The sequence below is a fragment of the Hyaena hyaena genome, unplaced genomic scaffold, assembly GCF_003009895.1.
Source record: "Hyaena hyaena isolate Hyena2069 unplaced genomic scaffold, ASM300989v1 scaffold_748, whole genome shotgun sequence".
Classification (NCBI taxonomy): Eukaryota; Metazoa; Chordata; class Mammalia; order Carnivora; family Hyaenidae; genus Hyaena; species Hyaena hyaena.
The window spans coordinates 795,292-819,254 of NW_024081382.1; the positions used below are offsets into that span (position 1 = coordinate 795,292).

Consider the following 23,963-nt stretch of genomic DNA (forward strand, 5'->3'; position numbering starts at 1 on the left):
TAGCTTAGTAGTCTGAATCTTAACAAAAATCTTCAGGAATGAACTAAGGGCATTCCAGGCAAAGGGAATGGCAGTACATCGGGTTACCACTTGAATTAAATCAAAGGTTTTCAATCTTGTTCAAAATTGCCATTATAGTTTTGCTTTCTAATAATTCCATAAATGTTCAACTACTCATTATGACACAAATACCTCAAGAGACACAGGTAAGCTGCTGTCCTTCGTTGGCACACAAATCACACAACCAAAAAGTGCAACAAGACAGGTCTAGATAAACTGCCATGAGGGCTGTAAGGCGGAGATGATCAACATGTCACAGTACACACTTAGCCCGGTGAGAAGAGATGGCACACGCTTCTGCACACTGACGCTCAGAAAGGACACATTCGCACTTAGAACAGAAATGAAAGTAACTCAAAGCTTACCACCAGCGGCCCTTTTTTGGCCGTAGGTAACTTTCCCATCAAATTCATCCACTGGTACCTTTATATCTGGTTCAACCTGAGAAATGGTGCAATTCAGATGTTCTTCTATCTCAGATAGCAACTAAGAAGGGCAGGGAATGAAAAGCATTTTTAAGTAAAAATTTCATTTTGACAGAGTTGCATTTTAATAGCATCAAATAAACCAGGAAGACTATAATACTTAGTATAAGTGGAAGTCAGATTCCTGAAGAGAGAAATTTGCGAGTTACAATCTACAAACTATAACATTATAATAAATTACTTCTCCTCACAATAGATAAAAACCGAGGCATAATTTTTATAACTAAACACAGTCTATTTTTGCCAATTTCAGTTAAGTTTTCATGAGTCTTACCTGCATCTCATTGTACCATATGGTACAGCCGCCATCGTCCTTAAGTCTCGTGTTGTAACAGCCCTTCCCACGGCTGCTACATACATGGTACCAAACCTACGTTAAAGACCGAAAAAGATTAACATGTACAGAGACTGAAACATGCCAGCTACCTTTATTCCCAATTAGTTTCTTAGTGTTTTCTGTCCCCAGGGAACAAGAGAGATAAACTGCCGTGTGGTGTGTTGGCCACTCACGACCAGCACTCAGGAGCCATTAAGTGGGAATCCTGAAGGAGTTCTTTTGGAGAATCATCCCCAAGCTTTCCTAAAATGCGTGTCATTATAGAAAGGAATTCTCAGGTAAAAACAAGGATGGACAAGATATACTGAGATTGTATCACAAATGAAGCCCACATGTTTTCTCTAAGAAATAAAGCAAATAGCAAAAAGCAAAATGAACAATGAGTTTGAACACGAAGTTTGTGGGAGCTCCTTATTCTTTCAGCTTTCCTGTAAATTTTTATCAAATTATATTTCCAAATAAGAGTCTTCTGTGGCATGTCAAGGAGGATTTAAATAGCTTTTGGTGAAATCAAGTATATTAAAGCTATTAGTAAAAAGCACATTTTGCATTTTTCCTTTCTAAACATGATCCTGTTGCTCCATTCAAAAATATAGAAAAAAGATGCCATTAAAAAGTTCAATGATATTCCAGGGGTGCCTGGGTGGCTCAGTCGGTTGAGCATCTGACTTTGGCTCAGGTCATGATCTCGCCATTCCCGAGTTCGAGCCCCGCGTCGGGCTCTGTGCTGACAGCTCAGAGCCTGGGACCTGCTTCAGATTCTGTGTCTCCCTCTCTCTCTGTCCCTCCCCCGCTCACCCTCTGTCTCTCTCATAAACATTAAAAAAATTTCTTTAATAAAAAAAAGTTCAGTTATATTCCATATGTATCTGAATTCAGTGCAAATGGAAAAATCAAACTGCTTTTATTTCCGACATCTAAAACACCACAAACAACGATGATAATACAGCACAGAAAAGATTGCCTTTTCTCTCTCTGCCCCTCCCCCACTCACACTCTCTCATAAACATTAAAAAAAAAGTTCAATTATATTCCATATGCAACTGAATTCAGTTTACATTTACCTTTTCTTTCTCTGTTGCCACCAGGGAAATGGCCAGGCCCATCCTGAAAGATCAGAGTCCTCATTAGACTTTATTCAAGAAGGAGGCACATATAAAAAGAAAAGAAGAAAAACGCCAGCAGCACCTTTCAGCCCTTCCCACTCTGCCAATTCGGTGGACGTAGTTTTGCTTCTCATCAGGCAAGGTGACATTTATAACTGAAAATAAAAACAATCATTACCAATTGCCATTAGTTCTACAATTTTCAAACATACTAGATATTCGATGTTCTAAATATTTCAAATGTATTCGAGAGTGAGTCTGAATCCCATAAAATGTAAACCGCAGGGATCAGAACTTGCTTCTTACCGTAGGGAACACCATGGATGTCAATTCCTCTGGCAGCTACATCTGTGCAGATCAAGAACCTCACATCTCCTTTCTAAAAAGAACAGAGAAGGAATTTACTGGTACGTATACTAAACAATAAGCACGTGTACTATCATTCCACTAAATGAAACCTCTGATAACCAACGTGTCACTATCAGACTAGAGGTCCGGATATTCATAATTCACTGTACCATGTTTTAAATTTTTAAGTCATGATCTGCTAAAATAAGACACTGAATATATCAATAATTGGATTCATTTTTTATTTTCTTTTTTCCCACACCAAAGATATTAAACTGCTATAATGTGGCTTCATCTTTAGAAATCCTGACTGGTAATTCAAGACAGATAAAACAAAATGTTAAAATATAAGCATTATCTTTACCCTTGTATTACAATAAAGTCAGAATACTTTATTCTGACTTTTACCTTGAGGTGACACTTTTTGTGACAAGAGACAAAATCCTAAAGAGAAGGGACCACAGAGGGGGCCCCTGTGCTGTCACCAAGGAAATACAAATTAGCCTTTGGATGTCATTTGTGCCCCCAAGGCACCGCAGAGTGAGAGACAGGAAGGGGAAGGGCATGCTGACCTGGGCCCAGGAAAAGGCCCAGCGTAGAGAAGCGCACACGACGTGGCTCAAGTGCGACGCGGCTCAAGTGCGGCCAGGCGACACGCTCTACTACCCACGTCAAGTCTGCTCAGCATGAAAGCATAATCCAAAGTCCCTCAGCCCAGCACTTCCCACCTTCCCCTCCCATGGCGGATCTGAGAGAAAATGATATTCGTACTCTGCACTGGGGCAAACGCACTGGTGAGCCGTGAGAGCACGGGGGATGGGGGATCAAACCCTACCCACCTCCACCAAGAGCTGCACCGCCTGTTCAGGGCTGCAAGCACGTAACCAGGACAGTGTGCCCCGAACAATTACGAATAGTCTTAATTCCACAAAACCATATTCTGACACCTGTCTTAATTAATCTATAAATTCTCTATGGAGATTAGTACAAACTATTTAAAAAAAAAAAAAAAAAGACTCCCAGACTTGGGTTAACTATCCCATGATGCTTCTCCTAAAAATGTCCACCTGAAAGAATTTATCTAAACCTTCGTTAGGTTGAAGATTCGTATTCCAGTGGTGGTGTGCCGAAGAGAGCTTTTAAGTCAGCAGTGACGGCTAAAGGGACTAAGCCCTGCCACGGGGAGGCTGCGCCAACAGGGTAAACGTCTTTCGAAATTCCTAGGACGACTGCTTTAATAATATTTACTGGAACTAATAAAACCAGCTACGATTCCCCTCTTATGTATCAAGGAAATGCAGTCAACTCAGTATTAGTACCTTAAATCTTTCCAAGTTTTGCTTCCTCTCATGAGGCTTTCTGTCACCATGAAGACAAACACACGAGAACTGGTGTCCTTTTTTATCAGGCCCTAGTGAAAAGAACATTCAACAGTTAACCTGGAAAACATTATACCTAAGACCATGTAAAAAACCAATCGCACTCAGACTGCACTGTCACCATAGAATTCCACAGAAATCTATACCCCAATGTGCCATGAACCACGGTTAACACAATTTCTATCACAGGCGAAATGCCATTGAAACAAACTCTGTGAGCATTAAAACTGATTGGCTTTGAAGGAAAGTTTAAATCACTCTTCCTGAACTACAGAAGTAGACAGAACAGTATACCAACGAAGATGTGTCAGTGAAATGAAAACATGTGTTTATACCAGGAACCTCATCTGTCCTGTATAAAGCAAAGAACCAAAAAGTAGACCACAGAGATCAATCTTGGAAGAACCAAAACAGGCATTATGAAGTTCAGGCCCTTCCTAAAAGGCCACTCCCACAACCCCACCCTCCTCAAGGTATCCTCAGCAGCTTAGTTATCTGGTCCCCGACCAAAGTGCAGGTTAGAAGAACCAAGCTGGTCAGATGGAGAGAGATGACCATAGGGCAGGGGCAGTGGTAGCCAATCCTAGAAAAGCTCAAGCAGATACAGTAACAAGAGCAGTATAATCCAGGCTAGAGTAAGAGCAAACAACCTTCTAGAACTTAACAGAATGTACAGGCTCCACTGTGAGATAGCCCAGAGTAACAATTATGCCATAATTACTCTTCATAATAAATTTTAGGTTCAATACAATATACTTCAGAACTCAAGAAAAACAGAGTATGAAAGCTATCCACCCAAAATGACTAACACCAGAACTGATTACACAGAGGAGAAATAGCATGAATCAGAATTTGCAGAGGCTTACAGCTGGCCTACCACATTCTGAATTCAAGTGGCTTAGGAAAGGACCACAGACACACTCCTACTCCCCAGCTGAGCTGTGTAGAGCGAAGGGAGGGACCCTTGACTTCCCCCTCTTTTAAACCTCTGAAGTGTAGTATATAGTGTGCTGTGTTATTTTGGTTTTAATAATGGTTTGGAGAGTTGGTTTTTAGGTAAAGGTATTCAGAATATTTAGGGAAGGAAGATGAAAGGAACCAAGGAATATTACTGCTTGATTAACGGCATTCCCAACCAAATAACCAAATCCTCCATTTAAACCAACATGGACAGGAAGCAGTATTTATTACGAAACAGTCACTATAACTAAAACAACCAAGCAAGTCTGTTTCCCATGACTTGGGGGGGAAAAAGATACTAAACTATTCACTGTAATGAACAATGTAATGTGTTTTTTATATGACCATTACTTCAAATCTTTTTATATTTTCCACTTTCTTTTAGAGTCTTTGGTCTCCTTGGTGTACAATTATAAAGAGATGTGTTAGAGTTTTTCCCATTATGAAAACAGGATTTTTCTGTTACCTCATACATCTATCAAATTTTGCTTTATATGTATTTTACATTTACTATATTTTAAGAAAATGTTTTAATGTTTATTTTTGAGAGCGAGAGACAGAGCACAAGATGGGGAGGGGCAGAGAAAGACACACAGAATCCAAAGCAGGCTCCAGGCTCTGGGCTGTCAGCACAGAGCCCAAGATCATGACCGGAGGTGAAGTCAGATCCTTAAGCGACTGAGCCACCCAGGCACCCCTATATTTTCAAACACAGCAACAATGAATTAATTACAAAAGTGAACAGCTATATTTTCACCTCCTGGATAACACCATTAACATTTACTATATTTGCTTTATTCCATATCTGTCCCTTTATCCTATTAATTCATTTTTATATTTCTGATGCATTTTACTGTAGACTACAAATATCTATACACAGTTTAGCATGCATTTCATTAACTAGAATGCAGTTATTTGTTTAGGTTTTATTGTTTTCCTTCAACATGAAATACTACAAAACAAGGAAATGTACAAATCTTAAGTATATATTTGCTGAGTTTTGACAAATGCATGTACCCATATAGCTTGAAGCCCTACCCAGACAGAGAATATGCATGTCAGCCCACAAACAACCTGCATGCCCTTTCCCAGATAACTGCCACTCCCGTTCCCCTAGGGAAAACCACTGTAGACTAGTTCTGATTCTTCTAGAACTTCACAAGTGGAATCATTACAGCACATACACACTCACACATACACACACACACATATATATATATAGACACACACATACACACTCTTGTGTAAGAAACCTTTCATTCAGCATCATGCCTGAGATTCACCCATAGTTGCTGCATCCACCAGTAGTCCATTCCTTTGTACTGCTGAGCAGTATTCCACTGGATAAATATTTCACATCTGGTTTAAGCTATTCCCCTACTGATGGCCACTTAATGTATATTCAGTTTGGAGCTATTATAAAGAAAGATGCTATGACCATTCTTGCCCACATGTTCTCACTATATCTTGGGTAAATATTTAGGAGTTGGATTACTAAGCCATAAGACACCAATGTTAATCTTATTAAAACATATAAGACCGTTTATCAAGGTGGCTGGACAACAGTGTATGAATGCGCCAGTTGCTCCACATCCTTGCTAAACTGTGGCACTGTATCTGAATCTAGCTATTCCAATGAGCATACATGGTATTAACTGTGATTTTGTATTTCCCTAATGACAGGACATGCTGATCATTTTTTCACGTTGGTTCATATGTATCATGTCATAAAGAGCATTTAACATTAGAACCATCATGTAGTCATTGTAGATTAAATACTTTATTACATAGTGACCTTCTTTATTTCTAGTTAAGATTTTTGTCCTAAATTCTACTGCATCTCTTATTAATACAGCTAAACCAAGTTTCTTCTGATTAGTAGTTTACCGGATACATTTTTTCAGCCTCTTTTGATCTTTCCACGTCCTCAGGTTTTAAGTAGGTCTCTTGTAAACAGCATACAGTTAGATTTTATCCAGTTTAACAATCTATGCCTTTTAACAGAGGACTTCAGTCCACTGATATATACTAGAGCATTCACTCATACATTCAGATTTTTCCATCAGCCATTTTACTCTGTAGTTTCTAACCATTCTGCTTTTTCTCATTTTTTTCCTCTTCCTTTCTGAGCCTTTTTTAGATGGCTTTTCCTCACTTATTGGTTTAGAAGACATATACACTCTATTACTTAATGATTACACTTAAATCTTTAATATGAAGTTAAATAATAACATTACCTTTCTTCAACGGAAAGCAGTGCCTCTGCAATGAAACTGTACCTGCGTGGAAAGCTGGTTCCTAGGGCTTATCACATGAAAAAGTACTGGATAAGCACAGCCCTGACACAGCGCCAGCGCTGCTTTAAATTCTGTGCACGCATTCTAGACCGCATCAACATGAGACTAATAATCTATTAAATGAGGAAATAAACACAATTTATTTCAAGTGAGGAAACATTACCTCCTCCTTGTTGCATAAAATATTGCTCCAAGTTATCACAGTCAATTTTGGTTCTACAGAAAATAATTGCTTGATCCATCTTGTGTTCCTTGATCGCCCGGACAGCATACTCCCCCTTCAGGATTTTAATAGCTTCAGACCACATCTCTTGAATACCACCACCACCACAACAACAAAAAAGAATTTTAATTTAAAATGGTTATAAACACACATAATTACAGTTACAGACTTACAGCTTTACTCACCTAAAAAACTCTACTTTAATATAACTATTATAGACAACAATAAGACATATTAAGATAGGATGAAATGGTGAGAATATCCATTCACTCATTTTTACTTAAGTTTTATTTTTATTTATTTTGAGAGAAGAGAGTACATGTGTGAGAGGAGGAGCGGCAGAGAGAGGGGGACAGACAGAATCCCAAGCAGGCTCTGCCCTGTCAGCACAGAGCCCAATGTGGGGCTCGATCCCACAAACTGAGATCATGACCTATGCCAAAATCAAGATGCTTAACCCAATGAGCCACCCAGTCACCCCAACTCGTTTATTTTTATTGCTGTTAATATAGGTTTATGTCATTTTATAGTGTACCAAAAACACCTATACCACACCTTTTGTGAGGGAAAACGGACATATAAACACACAAACAGAACTTCATATCTACAACAAAACTTTGTTCTTACCTCCCATGGAGATGTTTACTCAATTATTTTAACCTCTTTTGAAAATAATTAATGGACTTTTTAAATCAATCTAACACCAGAAAGCTCATGCTTCTTGCTACAGAATAAAAACCGTTTAACAAACCTAGTAATTTCTTAGTCATCATCCACCCAATCTCTATTTTTCAGTGTGAAGCTGCACTACAGTTACTCAACTATCTAATGCAAACTTTTAATTCTGTAATCCATCATATAGCTAAAGGCTCTCTGGTCATAGCTAATTGTTGCATAAACTAAGCAAAATATTTATAGGAAAAAATATACGAAGAAGTAAAGTCTGCATCTTATGACACGCCTGCCCTAACAGTGGGAGAGCATGCTACTTTGACCTACCAAGGTGTCTGCTCTTCAACAAGAAGGCTGGCTGAACACGCACCTGACGAATGTGGGACTGCACACAAAACTGAATCAAAGGAACTCTATTTAATCAGGATTTCAGAGAACTCACCTTTTAGATATTGATCATAAACCTACCAATGAATCCAACTATAGTGACGGCAGTCTAGCCCTTCCCGGTGACCCACCTGAGACATCGGACCCCATGCATAGGGCGCGAGGGCCCGAGGTCACTCTAGGTGACAGGCACTATCCTTCCCATACGGTGTACCTTCACAGACCTTTAAAACATTATGCACCTGAAACACAGGGTCTCTGCTCTGCACAGGAGTATCTTCAATGAATCAGGACTTAGTGGCAGACTTTTTAAAAACTGGTAAATCTTTCATGACATGGAGTGTCAGTTTAGGAGGAGGAACAAGTCCTAGAGACAGATGGTGGGAATGACTGCAACGTAGGGATGTACTTCATGCCACTGAGCTTGACCACTTCAAAACAGTTAAAACGGGAAATTTTGTGTTGGGAATATTCTACCACACACAAAAAGAACAAATAAACGATTTCAAGATCATGTCTGTATCTTTCATAAAGTTGTAAACTAGACACACTTTTCTTTGTTAATTCCCTGAGTGAAGAATCTACGTGACATTTCTCCTGGGATTCATGGCCAATATAAAATCTGTTGCCAGAGAAGTCTGCTGATACCCTCCGATCAGTAAGAATTCCATAATCCAAAATATCTGAGTCAGATGCCAGGAGACTAACATCTGAAATCTAGTGATTAATACTGCTCTGAGCTGACTGACACCAGTCAACTTTTTCCCCCATTTCTTTACTACTTCTGTTGCCTTTATTTTCAGCATTCCCGTTCTAATTTTGTAGGTCACCTCAAATCCTTCATGAGAACAGATAGGGCATAAATTCAGTAAGACCAACCAATTTGTTTTCAAAATCTTTCAGCCCCATTCATTCATGAATTCATTCACCCATCCATTCATTCATTCACTCACTCATGCATTTATTTACTCATTCAACTTACCTGGACTATTGGCACCAGGCCTTGTGTTATCTTTTGCATGTACATCGTCAGTCTATGAAAAGACAAGGATAAAAACAGGGTGGCAAGTGGGTAAGGAAGGATTCCTTTTTTTCTTTTTAAAGGGAAAGCTGTTTCTAACTTTAGATACAGACCTATATCTTTATAGCATGTGGGCAAAACCATTCTTCAGATTCAGAAAAACACTTTATAAACTGAGGCCAATCAATTTTAAATGTAACAATAAAGATGCAAAGGTGGCTCTTAGAATACTGTACATTTACCATAATTTTACAAAGGTAAATCTAAGATCAGTGGGAAAAATGACCAGACAGGCACATGAAATTGATTTTTAGGAAAATAAGGAGCCTCAAAAGGACACCAAAATACTACTAAAAACGGCAATCATTATATCTGAAATTAGATCTATATACACACGTAATCATCTATTTATAAAAACTATATCAAGATGATCATAAAAGTAACTCTTACAGAGGAAAAAATAAAAGTTGAGCCCATCATTTATTCCAAGCCCTCAAGGCCTGAACTTTTCTGGTCAATGTGCTAGACTCCTCTTTTCTTACGTACAGTATCTGGCTGGAAGAATCACTAAGAGCCCAAGGTGAAGCTAGTTTATGAATGTTTTATTCTACACAAATGTTAACACTCTAAAGTACTTACTCTAATGTGGTTTTTCCCAAGCCTTTCCCAGAGTCTGTCAGTTTTGGGATTCACTGGGACAACCACATGGTGCACGGTATCCGGAACAGAATCTTCTCCTTTTAAATCAACCCATGTGGGAAAATGCATGATCTTCTCAGACAGCTTCTTTACATCGAAAGAGTGCAAAGTAGCAGAGCAAACAATCACCTAAGGAAACAAGAAATCAAAATTTAGGTAAACTTTTATAATAATAATTCCACCTAATGTGGGGCCCAAAGTATGTCAACCTGGAAGCTAAAGATGGTTTAACACCTGCCCCTAAAGCAGCAACTAGTGGCATGACTCTGGGCAGGCTGACCTCGGAGCTGCAGCCCCTCACCGCCATGGAGACCACGCCTCGATTCCATGAGGTCCGACAAAAACTACTAAAGATGAAAAGGTTTCTGAAGATCTAAAATCGTAAGTTACTATGTGTCCCCTCCCTTCCCCTTAAAGCCCCCACACCTCTCAAATTCTCCCTAGGAAACAAGGGTGAGAAAAATAAGAGTAATATTTTAAGAAATAATTACAAAGGAAATGACTGTTTTTCAACAGCTCAAGATATTTTCCCCTCAAAAAGGAAGCTGTACTCAGTCTGGAACATAAACGCTACATGCTCTATAGAAAACAACTAAGAATGTTTTATTTATCGGCTTCAGTGACCTAATTTCCTCAAGCTCCCTCCTTCATTTCTACGGGCAGCTTTTAAGACTATTTGTGTGTACTATGTAGTCAGGTAATGAAGAAAACGCTTTCTACGGCAGTTAACTTAATCAGAAGACACGGAGACAAGATGTAAATGTAAAACAAAACAAGCATAAACACATAACAACTGTCTACATGTATTTTAAGATGTATCAGTCATTTCATACCTGAAGTCTTTTCCCATCAGAGGTAATCTGAGGAATCTGACTGTGAATCCTATTTATAAAATCAGAGTAACCTTGAGAAAGAAGTCCATCCTGAAGGAGAAGCAAAGAAAGCATAAATTTTTAAATCAACACCTAAACCTTTCTGTTGAAAATCAACTGTAGAAAGATAATGGGAATGAATTCATAAGCGTATGTATCCCCACCATATTATCAAAATGATTATTTTCTATCAGATAAAGACAAATTATAAATGCAGCTTTCAATTCCATGTAACTAAAATATGAAAAAGGTGACAATAAACAATCCAAAAACTATAATGTTTTTAGAGTTAATAGCTCCTACACATCCTTAAACATAGTATTTTAACTTGGAAAACTGAAAACAAAAATCATCTGTGTTATAAAGCTACCTCAACCCATCTTGAAAATACTTTAGAAGTGTGTCAGACATTAATGTCCTTACAGTTCACATTTTACAACTATGACATAAAGAAATAATTGTACTGTGTAATTTATGTACCAACAAAGACTGCTATTTGGAGTAAAAAAACCAGTCCATGTATCTATTAATAAGAGTGGTTAAACAAACCATGAAGTATCCATATAATAGAGCACCAGTCAGCCTTTAAAACCTGTTTACAAATAAGAATGTGAAATACTTACAATGCTACATTTAAAGAAAAAAAAAGATTCCCCAGATTCTACATAGCCTGATTTACTATATAAAACAATATTAACATAAATACAAGGAGTGGATGAAAATATACCAAACTGGTAACAATGATTATTTCTATGTGTTGGGATCATGAATGAATTGTATTTTTTCATCATTCTACATATTTTTACCTCCAAAAACATAAGCAAACATTTTTTTTTTTTTAAAGCATGACTATACTCCAACATACAGCTTCATCCAGGACCAAGAATCTAACTTGAGACAAGTTCAGCTTTCCCGTTGACACCAAGTCATCTAGTCTTCCCGGGGTGCCGACGACTATATCGACCTGAAACATATCAAAAGCAGCACCTACTGAAAACTGAAGCACTATTATGATCACCATAAAACAGCAGCCAACAAGGGTCTACTTACAAAGAAAACATGCACAGTGAAGCAGTTACAGTCAACTCTAAATTCAGAGAAAAGGAGCTGTAGAAAATGCTCTATTATCAAACCTGTATTTGGTGTGAAATTAATGTGAAGACTTTAGTAACTGATTTTGACATCCTTAACTGCTATATATAGTCTAATATAAAACAATATATATATATATACAGTCTAATATATAAAATAATTTATAAAACTACATACAATCTAGTATATAAAATACATAAATGTTTTCCAAGTGAAAACCAGATGAATCTTATGGGAACTCTGAAATCAAACCAGGAGTCGATTCCCAGCTCCACCATTACCCAGCTGTATGACCTCAACTTATTTAATTAATCTCTTCTAGTTTCAAATTTCTCATTTTTGAAATCTGCTTTGCAAGATGGCTGTGACAACTGAGAGATGAGATTCATAAGGCACTAGATGCCTAGTGTGCCAGGTGCTCGATAAATGCGGTTATAATTAATCACGACGGTGCTCTGACCACCCAGGCACACAATCATAATTACTCTTTGTCAAGTGCTTATAATGAACAGGCACTGTGCTAATGTTTTACAAGTACTGTATCATCTCATGACCACTACAGAAAACATTACTATTTTTATTCCTATTTTTAAATGAGCAAACTGAAGTCTAGAACACTAAAGTCGTAAGAATTTAAATGATACAGCTCCTAAGTACCCAAACTAAATTTCAAACTCAAAGTCCAAACCTGAGAAAAGGTCTAAGTCAAATAAGAACAAGTTTTATTTTTTTTATTATAAAATTTTTCAAATATACACCAAGGGAACAGAACAATGAACCCCCACATCAGTACAAATCATGAACATTTAGCATTCACACACACGTCTTTTAATCAAGCTCATAGGTACAGTGATCAGGAACACGGGCTTTGAAGGAAGGCCTACCGACAAGTCATAAGATCTTGGGCAAGTGACCTAATATTTCGTATAAGCTCTCTTCCCAGTCTGTAAAAATGGAGAGGAGCATCATTTTAGAGGGCCACCATGGGAACTGAATAAGAAAATGTAGGTAAGCATTTAGCTGTGCTTGGTTCAGTTCTACAAAGCAGCCAATAAAGGTAGATGGTTTTTAAAGTATATGAATGGATGTATGTGTGAGCACAAATAAAATATTACATCAAACCATTCAATAAATTAGACAACTCAAAACAAAACTTCTACTTGATTAATAGGCATGAAAACTCACTGCTATCCTTCACTTGTTGTCTCCACTGTAGATTAAAAACATAACTTTCTCCTAACAAATTTATCACCAGGTCTCATTAGTTCAGTATCTCAGACACTTGAAGAAGCACAATACTGTGTTGGACTTTTAATTTGAACCAAGAGAAGGCATTTATATTCCCACGAAAAGTAAAACAGACATTTCTGAAGCGACTGTTTCATCTGTATTGATAACAATAAGCAAATCTCAGTTAAATGTAGAGAATATGGCCTGAAAATATGAAAATAAAGTGTATCAAGAACCAACTATGTTTGAGCACTGTGACAGGGACTCCACACGGCAATGAACAAAGTATCACTCTGGTTCTGTGCGCAACATCTCTCCACTAGAGGATTCCAACCCACATGTGATTTCCTCTCTCCTCTATTTCAGCAGTGAAAATCTGCATGAAAACTCACTTTACGTGAAATACAGACACTAGGTTTAAAAAAAAAAAAGTCAGTTAAATTGGAAATATCTACGTAACTTGTGTAAGAGCACCAAGCACTTCTCCAGGCCTCAGGTGCACAGGCTACATTACTGTGGAAACGCTACAATATTTTTTAAATTAAATAGTTATACTCTCTTACTCCAAAGCTGACTTCTGGCCCAGCGTAAGACACAACACAGTACTAGGGCCAAGCCAGAGGGTGATGGGAGACAGTACAAGAAGAGAATACAGATGGAAAGAAGGGCAGAGAGAGAACATATTAGATCAGCTAAGTAGAATGGAAGTGAATCTGGTCAAGAAAGCTACAGAATAACACTGCCTTAACTTTGCCATTGAATTTGCCCAGTGCCGAATGTTCGAGGACTGATAGAAGCATATAGGATTCCTAAAAGCTCTGCAGCTGTAAAGCAGGAGTTAAGAAGCTTAGTAACTTATGGGGAAAACAGATTTGGGTTTGAGAAATCAAGAATGGGAATGAATATATTAAATCTCTCTTTTTTTTGGTCTTTAAGTTTATTAATTTATTTCTTGAGAGTGAGCGAGGGAACAAGTGGGGGAGGGGCAGAGAGAGAGGGAGACACAGAATCCGAAACAGGCTCCAGGCTCTGAGCTGTCAGCATAGGGCTCAACATGGGGCTCAAACCCACAAATCACGAGATCATGACCTGAGCCAAAGTCAGATGCTTAACCAACTGAGGCACCCCAGCATCCCAAACATATTAAATCTCTTACAAACACTAAAAAATATAACACAGCAAATAAAAATCTACGAAAGTAATTTTACTATCTTAGAATAGTATCATCAAGTCCAGTAATAGGATTCCTTGCTTTTAATATGCCGTACCAGGTCAAATCTAAACCATTCGGTGTAACATTTGACAGGGGCACCAGTGGAACTGGAGGAAGTGGACATATTTCCTCACTGTGACTCAGTATCAGGTGGTTTAGATTAAACGATAAAATATTTAGGGAAGGAAATGGAAGAGAAGTTGGAAAGAAGCAAGTTATTTCATACACATGAAATATTTTATGAAGTCCTATCTATATCTGGCTTCACAGAATTGATGAGCACAGTTAAGAATATCCCATCACGAGGATCACTGTCTTAGCTTTGCCCTTTGTCACTGGCTGTCTGAGCGCGGTCTGAGACTCCCCTTTCCCACTTCTGGACTTCCCTCCCTCCTCCTGGAACCACACTGTATCATTCTCCATCGTTCCTTTGAGTCCCTGCCTCAACTTTTACATTCTCTGCAATCCACCTGATCTTCATTTCTATTCTTAACTCTACTTTCTTTTTTCTCCATTATCCTCAAAAGAAAGAATCTGAATTCACGAGAAAGCAAGAAGGAAACCTTCAGGTGCTCAAAAGGTAAATGAAAAAAACAAAACCCTGTATGCTGAATTTTGCATGAGGGGTTTGGAAGCGTGTGGACGCTCTTGGGAAAAGACAAGCCTACACTGCCAAAATGACAACCCATAATGCAACCTCTTAAAAACTGAAAGTACAACTTACCCCATTATCCAAAACAGAGAGCTGATCTCGTGCGGCAACACCTCCAATTATCAGAAGCTCCCTGAAATAAATACCATCATGACAATGTAGAAAAAGATTAAAACTCGCTTCATTGTTTGACTTGCATCCATTTCTTTTCAAAGGAAACGAAGGCTGAGTAAGTAACTGAGAAGAATGTACCACAAAAGCCTGGAGAAGCTCGGGAAGCAAGCACTTCATTCCGCGCAGCCGCTCACATGCGAGGGCAGGCTGAAGTGCGAGCAGGGTGTGAGAGCTCAGAGCACAGAAAACATCTCCGTAGCTCCCTGTGTTCGGAAAACTCCTGGTGCTCCAAAATCTGCTTTCAAGCTACCTTCTTAGATGTCTGTGGTTCTATGTGCATAAGATGTCTCAGAAAGAATACATGAACATCAAGTTTTAAAAGCTGCCCCCAGGTACGATAACTAAAAACTGGGAGATGAAAGGAGACTTACGTTTCACCAGATATTCTTTAGTATTGTTTGAATTTTTCTCATTCCACATATATATTTTTTTAATGTTTAGGTTTAAAAAGACCACCTTATGCCAGGGCAATTCTATGGGGTGCTGGAACGTACGGATACACACATGCCAAAGGGTCAAATTAACCGTCTTTTCTACACTACACACAAAGATTAACTCAAAATGAATCACAGATGCAACTGTAAGATACAAAACCATTAAACTCTCTGAAGAAAACATAGGAGTAAATTTTCATAACCTTGGGTTACGCAAAGTCTCATCATACTCCAAAAACAAAAACCAAGAGATGAAAACCAGGTAAGTTGAACTTCATCAATATTAAAAACTTTTGTGCTTCAAAGACATTACCAAAAGAGTGAAAAGACATCCCACCAAATGAGCAAAAATATCTGCTCATCCCTCCAAATGAGCAAAAATATTTGCAAACCATATACCTAATAAATAATATTACATGTGTATCAATATATGAAGAACTTATAACTCAACAACGAAAAGACAACTCAACTGAAAAATGGGCAAAGAATCTGGAGATTACAAATGGCCAATAAGCACAAAAAAAGATATTCAACATTACTAGCGATCAGGAAAATGCAAATGAAAGCCACAATAAGATACCACTGCACAGCCACAAGGATGGCTATAATCAAAGTAAGAGAGAATGTTGATGAGGATTTGGAACCCCTGTACGTTACTAGCAGGCATGTAAAACGGTGGTGTTACTTAGAACAGTCAGATGGCTCCTGAAAACACCACACACGAAGCTACAGCCAGCAATTCCACTCCCCGGTACAGATCCAGGAGAAATAAAAATGATGTCCACACAAAAACTAGCACACTAATGTTCACAGCACAGTAGCGAAAAAGTGGTAACAACCCAATGTCCATCAACTAATAAATGGATAAATGGACAAACAAAAATATGGCACATGCATCTAATGAGATACTTTTTGGCAATAAAAAAAGAACTAAGCACTGATACATGCTGCATCATGAACAAATCCTGAACACATGCTAAGTGAGAAAAGCCAGTCATAAATGAGCATATATCATCCAATCCCATTCATGTAAAATGTCCAAAAAAGGCAAATCTACAGAGAGAAAATAAATCAGGGGTTGCCTAGTAGGAAGGTTATGAGGAAATGGAATGGCTGTTCATGGGTACATTGCTTCTTTTGAGTGTGATGAAAAGGTTTAAAAATTGGTTTTGGTGACAGTGGCACATCTCTGTGAATATAATAAAAACTAAAAGCAATCTGTACGCTTTAAGCAGTAGATTGTATGATATGTAAATTAGATCTCACTAAAGCTATTTACAAAAAGATTGTCTTTTTTTTCTTTAAATATTCATTAATTTTTGAGAGAGAGAGAGTATACACACACACACACACACAAGTGTGGGGCAGGGGCAGAGCAGGAGTGGGGGTGTGGGGAGAGAATCCCAGGCACGCTCCACACCCTCAGCACAGAGCCCAAAATGGGGCTAGAACATAAGAACCGTGAGATCATGACCTGAGCTGAAATCAAGAGTTGGATGCTCAACTGACTGAGCCACTCAGGTGCCCCAAGACTGTCTCCTTTTTATAAAGCAGACAAAATTACTTTCAACGCAGCCAGATAACTTTCAATCAGACATATCTGTCAAACATCTTCCTTTACTTATTTTATTCTTATTTGATCAGTTTTTTAAAAATACCAGAAAACACTAAGAAAGTAGATGACAGGGTCTCTGTCCTGCAGGATGGAATCTGTTAAAGTTGTCAAGAATAAGGCTTACCGCAAGAGATACCAAGTGAAATTTAGAAGATGACAAGAGGGTAAAACTGACTAATATGCTTGGAAACACTTGGTAACTTGGGATAAAGATAAATACCACACACCTAAACACAGGATGATAGCTCATGTAACCATCAAGGAGATCATTGGTCAGACTGCTTGTGCCCAAACAGGAGACATGATAGTCTGTGCAGCTCATGCTCATGAACTCCCAAAGATGTGTGAAGTTTGGCCTGAGAAATTAAGCATACCGTACCAGCCCGCTGCTGGCCTGCAGACTTCTCAACAGGTTTGATATGGACAAGACCTGTGAAAGCCAAGTGGAGGTGACTGGAGACGAATACAATGTGGAAAGCACCAGTGGTCCACATGGTGCCTTCGCCTGCTACCTGGATGCAGGGCCTGCCAGAGCTACTACTGGAGATAAGTTTAGGGGCCCCTCAAGGGAGCTGCAGATGGAGGCCTGTCTATTCCTCACAGTACCAAGTGATTCCCTGCTTATGATTCAGAGAGCAAGGAATCCAATGCAGGAGGACATCAAAAGCACATCATGGGTTGGAACGTTGCAGATTATATGAGTTACCTAGTAGAAGAAGACGAAGACACTTCTGAGAAACAATTTTCCCAACACCGAAGAACAATGTTAACTCCACACATGATGGAGGAGATGTGTAAGAAAGCTCACAGTCCTATACAAGAGAATCCAACCTATGAGAAGAAGCCTAAGGAAGAAGCTAAAAAGAGGTGGAACCATCCCAAAATGTCTCTTGCCCTGAACAAAGAGCAGGTAGCTCAGAAGAAGGCAAGCTTCCTTGGATCTCAGGAGTGGGCCGCTGAGAGCCAATAAACCAAACCACAATTTTCTATGAAGATTTTCCAGGTAAAGACAATAATAAACTTATTCACCAAACAGCTAAAAAAAAAAAAAAAAAGAAAAGAAAAGGAAAGGAAAAAAAAAGAAAGATGACCTTAACAGAGTCTTATAATTCTAAGGCTGATTAAAAATTGGATTTATGGCTTCCTATCTTCATCTTGAGCAACTTGGATAGTAAAAATAAACAACACAGAGACTTCCAGCCTGTGAATGTCCACGGTCTTGGCATCTTCCCTAATCACCTACTATATTAGAGCCTTTATGTCTCCTAAATCTGATAATACCAGATTTCAGAATGTCTCTAAAAGGATCGTCTGGAAGAGCTGCCATTCTTTCTCAAGAAAACTACAAAGTTCTAATTCCTCTTCCCTGGAAATTCTGATTCAGTACATTCAGGAGAGGACCAACCAATACATCTGTATCATTAAATAAGGCCCTAAACTTCCCAGGTTTGGAGACGATGGTCCTAAATCTATCATTTCATCTCCCACAATGCTTGACTCTTATCCATAATCTCAATCAGATATACTTATCCCTATAAATGTAGCAGAAGATACACACACACACACCGATCTATGCTTGTGTACAAAGCACTGTAGACTGGAGGAATATAAAAGAACAGCCCCTGCCTTAAGCAGTGTAAAACTAAGTTAGGATGAGCAAAGCTGTGCTTATTTAAAACAAGGACCACCAGCACATGACAGTGTGTAAGGATGAAGGCACACAGTCAGCGGTATCTAAGGAAGGAGAAAGGACTGGCCTGGAACAGTTAGGTTAGCCTCACAGATGGGAACTGGAGCTGGGCTGTCAAGGAAGGCTCGTTTGCAGAGAATACCAAAATGAGTAACTCAGAATTTTACCATCTTAATAAATAGATTTTATTAGTCATCTTCCCTTCCAGTCCCTGTCCACACACATGATAACCTTTACACGTAACTATAGCAGAAAAATCAATTCATAATAGCATTTTACATTCTTCCAAAAACATTCCTACAAATTCTGAGTCCCGCACCCAAAGCAGATGCCCTGATCTCATCCGGAAGGCATTTTGCCCAACTTGTTCTGTTGTCTCTCCCTTTCACACCACCCCCACACTCCCACGCTTAATTCTGCGGAAGCAAAACTTTCTCACTGTTAGTTCCTGACCCTGAGCCGGAGACTTCACACGTGGTAGGTATTCAAACAGTTCCCAAATGAGCAACATCATCAGTCCCTAAACAAAACTAGGAACTATTTCACCTACAAAGTTGTATCAGGTCTAACTCATCCCTGAATAGGTTTAACGTGGAAGAAACATCAGTATTACGAAGATGGTCCTGCGTGAGGTCAGCAATCCCGGGCTTCTGAAACTGCCAGTAGTGACGGCGGCACAACCTGACCAAGCCAAGAACCACCGAACTGGACGCTTTAAACGGGGAATTTTATGGTGTGTGAATTGTTTCAATAAAAAAAGGCACAAAGCAAAATTAGCAAAAATCAAGTGACAAATCAACTCAGAGAGTAAGCAGTTTATAAGGCACGGCCTTTCTCAAAACAAGAGGGACTGTCACTGAGCAGGAAGCTCCCCAGACCCCTGAAGTCGTGGTGTCCCTGCAGCGCAGGAGGAGCCCTGTGCCCGGGGAGGGAGCGGCCCGTGTGCCCAGACGGAAAGTCCTCATCCCTCACCACTGGGAGACTGGCTGCACTCACCCTCCCCAAGCTGGGTGCCAGCACGCCAGACACAGCGACAGGCCCTCTGTGTGAATGCAGTGACACGTCTCACACTGAACGAACCGCTTCCTTAGGACAGTGTGCAGGGGCGCCTGGGGGCCTCAGCCGGCTAAGCATCCAACTCTTAATTTCAGCTCAGGTCATGATCCCAGGGTTGTGGGATTGAGCCCCGCATCAGGCTCTGCACTGAGAGAGAGGCCTACTTGGGACTTTCTCTCTCCCTTTCTCTCTCTGCCCCTCTTCCACACTCTCTTTCTCTCTCTCTCTCAAAATAAATAAACATTTTTTAAAAATTTAATTTTTACTCTGATAGTTTTGCAAACCATCACACTTCATGGAAGAGTAAAATCTCCATTTACTTTTTATTGAACTGACCAAACAGGAGTTTTATATAACAAGTAATTGCTACCATGTATCAAAGTTAAATCATCAAACACTCACACTTGTGCATATGTAGGCATACTGAATTCCTATCTCATTGTTTTTCTTTCATTCTTTTTCCAAAACATCGCAAACCTACAAACAATAGGCATTTGAACACAAAAGGAAGCTTTACCTTAATTTAGGGTTATCAATGTATTTCTTAAACTGCTTGACGTTATTCAGAGTTTGCTCCGCTAACTCTCGGGAGGGCTCGACGATGAGAGCTTTGGGAGCATTGGGGAGAAACTTCGTCTGTGCCACCTGCGCGTTACCTTAAGAAAACAGAAATGATTGGAACACATTCAAATCACACCTCAATACTTTTATTGGTAAAGCACGAGCGCAAATATCCCATTTCAAAGTTTTCAATAACAACTGTTAAAAAGTATAGGAGATGGTCACAAAACAAAGCTAAAATTTCTAAAATGAATCTTAAGGAATCTTCAGATTCCTTAAAGAATCTTCTTTAAATTTACTTGCAATAAATGCAACTGATATGTTTTGTGATAAAGTAAACAAGGTATGAAATGTATTTACTTTAAATAACTGAAATAGATTAGGCAACACAGTGGCTAAGAGCATGAGCTCCAGGCTCGAACTGCTTGGGTTTAAATTCAGCTCTTCCACTTACTTGTTATGTGTGACCTTGAACAAGTTATGTCAAGTCCCTACTCCTCGAGGTCTTGTCTGTAAAATGGGCAGAGTGCTACCTTACAGGGCCGTGAACACCAATCCAGGTAAAGCACCCGACACGGCGCCGCAGCACAGAATAAGCACAAGTCTAGAAAGACCAGACATCATCGCGATCGGGTTCCCCAGGATGCCTACAGTGAAACCGAATACTCAGGAGTTTATGAATTGGGTTTGAAACTGGATTTTACCAACATGTTAAGTAAAGATGTGTGACTAGACAAGCAAAGGGAGCACATGTAACCCACTCACGATGAGATGCCTCCGTACTGGACTTTCCCCCAGCACCCCAGTCGTGAAACCCCGTCTCATCAGGCACAGTACCTGTGTGCTGCGATTTGACAACATAACCCTCCGCTGCCTTGGAAAGAGCAACAAAACCATCTTTCGGTGGAAACTTAAATTCTTCTTCACCGAAGTTAAATTTTAGTTCAGCATTCTAGCAATGAATAAAGGAGAAAATGAAAATTCTTAACCTACTAGCAAACTAACCAGCACAAAATAATGCAGATCAGAATAGCTTATAATCATAGCAACATTGTTCTAATTACCTTCAAAACACAAGCAGGAAAGAGGGCTTGGTTCTTCATATGTGGTGGGATTTCAAATGCCAAACCAAGGTCTTTTCCTTAAAATAAGAAAGAGAGAGAGAAAAACTGAAACTATCATAAAAGAACTTCCACACACTCGCACCATCGCCATCTATCAACCTAACTGCATTCATGTTTTTGTGTCCTGTTCCCATGGATAAATTGTGCTGCCTAATGCCAAACTCTTCACTTTTTTACTTTCCTAAAAGTGGCCCCTACTTTCTGCCCCCTATATTTCTAATCATTCCCTTCCTACTGGATCACTTCCATTAGACACTTCAACTAGACCTTCCGTGGCATACAAGCACGCTGTAAGAGCTCCCATATTAAGATGCAGACAACCTCCTTGAATCCACATCTTCCTCCATTTACCTTCTATTTTTTTTTTCTTTTGTAGTAAAACTCCCTGATCTGCGATTTCACTGTGTCGCTTCATGTCATCCCATTCTCTATTAAAGTGAGTCTCCATCAGGCTCCCCCAACTCACCCATCACGCTCACTAAAAGAGGTCCTTCTCCAGCTCATCAGTGATATCCACTTGCCAAACCCGGTGGTTAATTCTCATCCGTCACCTTCCCAGGCTACACCATCAGCAGCTCTGGACACAGTATGACTATTCCCTCCTCCTTCAAATACTTCCTTCACCTGGACTGCAGGACCTCGATCCCTCTTGCTTCTCCTCCTGGCTTTCCTCCTCCTTCGCCTCTGCTGGATCCTCCTCAATCTGCCCACCTCTAGCCACAGAAACACCCCAGACCCCAGATCTCTCCTATTCCTCATCTACTCTCATTCTCTAGATGATCTCATCCCATCCTCCAGCTTTAAATATCATCGCTAAGACAATGTCTCCCAAAGGTGTATCTCCAACCCGGACGCTTACACATTTAACCACTTACTTGACTTTACCACTTAGGTGTATACTAAGTATCTCCAATTTAATATGCCCCAAATAGAAACCCCAGCATCCAAATGGCTCCCTATCTACTGCCAGCACCCTCGCCACTCATTTGTAACACAGAAGCCATAATGATATCCTAAGATACCAATTCTCTACTCAAGACCCTAATGGCTTCCAATCTCACTCAAAAACTTTGTATCACAGCCAATAACGCCCTATCCTAAAGGGCCTCACTACCTCAACTGACCTAACATTCCACCACTCCTCTCCATGCCCAGTGTTCTCCAGCCCCACTGGCCTCCTCACTGTTACTCAAATACCTCAAGCACACTTTCATCTCAGCGCCGTTGCATTTACTGTTCACTCTCCTCGAAACACTTGGAGATTTTTTGCGCGGCCCACCACCCAATTCATTTGGATCACTACTCAAATGTCACCTTATCAGAGGTGGCTTTTCTGACAACCCTGTATAAAGTAGCAGAGCCCTAGACTGTTATCACCCTCCATTGCCTTACCCTGATTATTATCTCCTTCAGGGCACAGGTCCCCACCTACCATGTTATGCATTTGTCTCCCCCCACTGGTAGGTAAGCCTCACAAGAGTAAATGTGTTGGTCTACTCCATCTTCTACTCTATCTTTAGCACCTACCAGTGTGCCTGGCATAGAGGAAATGCTCAGTAGTACTGATTCAAAGGAAAGACAGGGAGGGAGAACTGAAGAAGAGCGTAAGGGAATTATAAATTATAAATATTTGTTATCATGTATCTTCTCTAATAAGACAATCCATAGAAAGCTTACCATTTTTGGAGAATTTGACATGCCCTTTATCTATATCTAGGTAACATCCAATGGTATCATGCATAGTGAATTCCTAGAAAAGCAGAAAGTGTAAAATCATAATGCAAAAATCATAAAGTTAAAAGTTCACATACAGCTACATCAAAAGTACATGTCAATTCTTTAAAATAATTCCTTGAAGCACTAATGTAGGTGCTTAAAAATGCTATGAGAGGTGCCTGACTGGCTCAGTCAGTGGAGCATGAGAGCCTTGATCTTGGTGTCATGAGTTTAAGTCCCATGCTGGGTACAGAGATTACTTAAAATCTTTGAAAACAAAACAAACAAAATTGCCCATTACAGCACATCATATGTGGCAGCAGAGACATCATGACAGGCTTTTTAGAATCAACAGGATTTTCAGGCTCATCCATATTAAAAACTAGATTCACGATTAGATTTTCATGATCAAAATCAAGAAATGAGAAGAACATAGGCATTCAAGTCAAAGCCTAAATCAAAATGGATAAAAACAGAAAACAAAGTAATAGACTTTGTAGAGGCTGATAAATGGCCTAAGGGGAAAATATTTATCTCATTTTATAACATTTCTTCACTGA

The 23,963-nt window shown here is 39.4% G+C and overlaps 1 protein-coding gene and 1 pseudogene across 1 annotated transcript in view; one reads left to right on the plus strand and one right to left on the minus strand.

Moving 5' to 3' along the window:
* The window catches only part of DDX1 (DEAD-box helicase 1), a 35,341-nt gene that overhangs the window by 593 nt on the left and 10,785 nt on the right, over positions 1-23,963 (minus strand). The window contains exons 10-25 of the mRNA XM_039218317.1: positions 23,365-23,437; positions 21,628-21,704; positions 21,401-21,515; positions 20,520-20,658; positions 15,106-15,166; positions 11,712-11,810; positions 10,808-10,897; positions 9,915-10,103; positions 9,237-9,288; positions 7,136-7,282; positions 3,656-3,747; positions 2,295-2,367; positions 2,071-2,143; positions 1,947-1,989; positions 820-915; positions 426-546 (exon numbers count right to left, since the gene is read on the minus strand). Of these exons, the coding sequence (XP_039074248.1) occupies positions 426-546; positions 820-915; positions 1,947-1,989; positions 2,071-2,143; positions 2,295-2,367; positions 3,656-3,747; positions 7,136-7,282; positions 9,237-9,288; positions 9,915-10,103; positions 10,808-10,897; positions 11,712-11,810; positions 15,106-15,166; positions 20,520-20,658; positions 21,401-21,515; positions 21,628-21,704; positions 23,365-23,437 (1,540 nt within the window). The remainder of the gene's footprint in view (positions 1-425; positions 547-819; positions 916-1,946; positions 1,990-2,070; positions 2,144-2,294; positions 2,368-3,655; positions 3,748-7,135; positions 7,283-9,236; positions 9,289-9,914; positions 10,104-10,807; positions 10,898-11,711; positions 11,811-15,105; positions 15,167-20,519; positions 20,659-21,400; positions 21,516-21,627; positions 21,705-23,364; positions 23,438-23,963) is intronic.
* LOC120221050 lies at positions 17,295-18,226 on the plus strand (annotated as a pseudogene).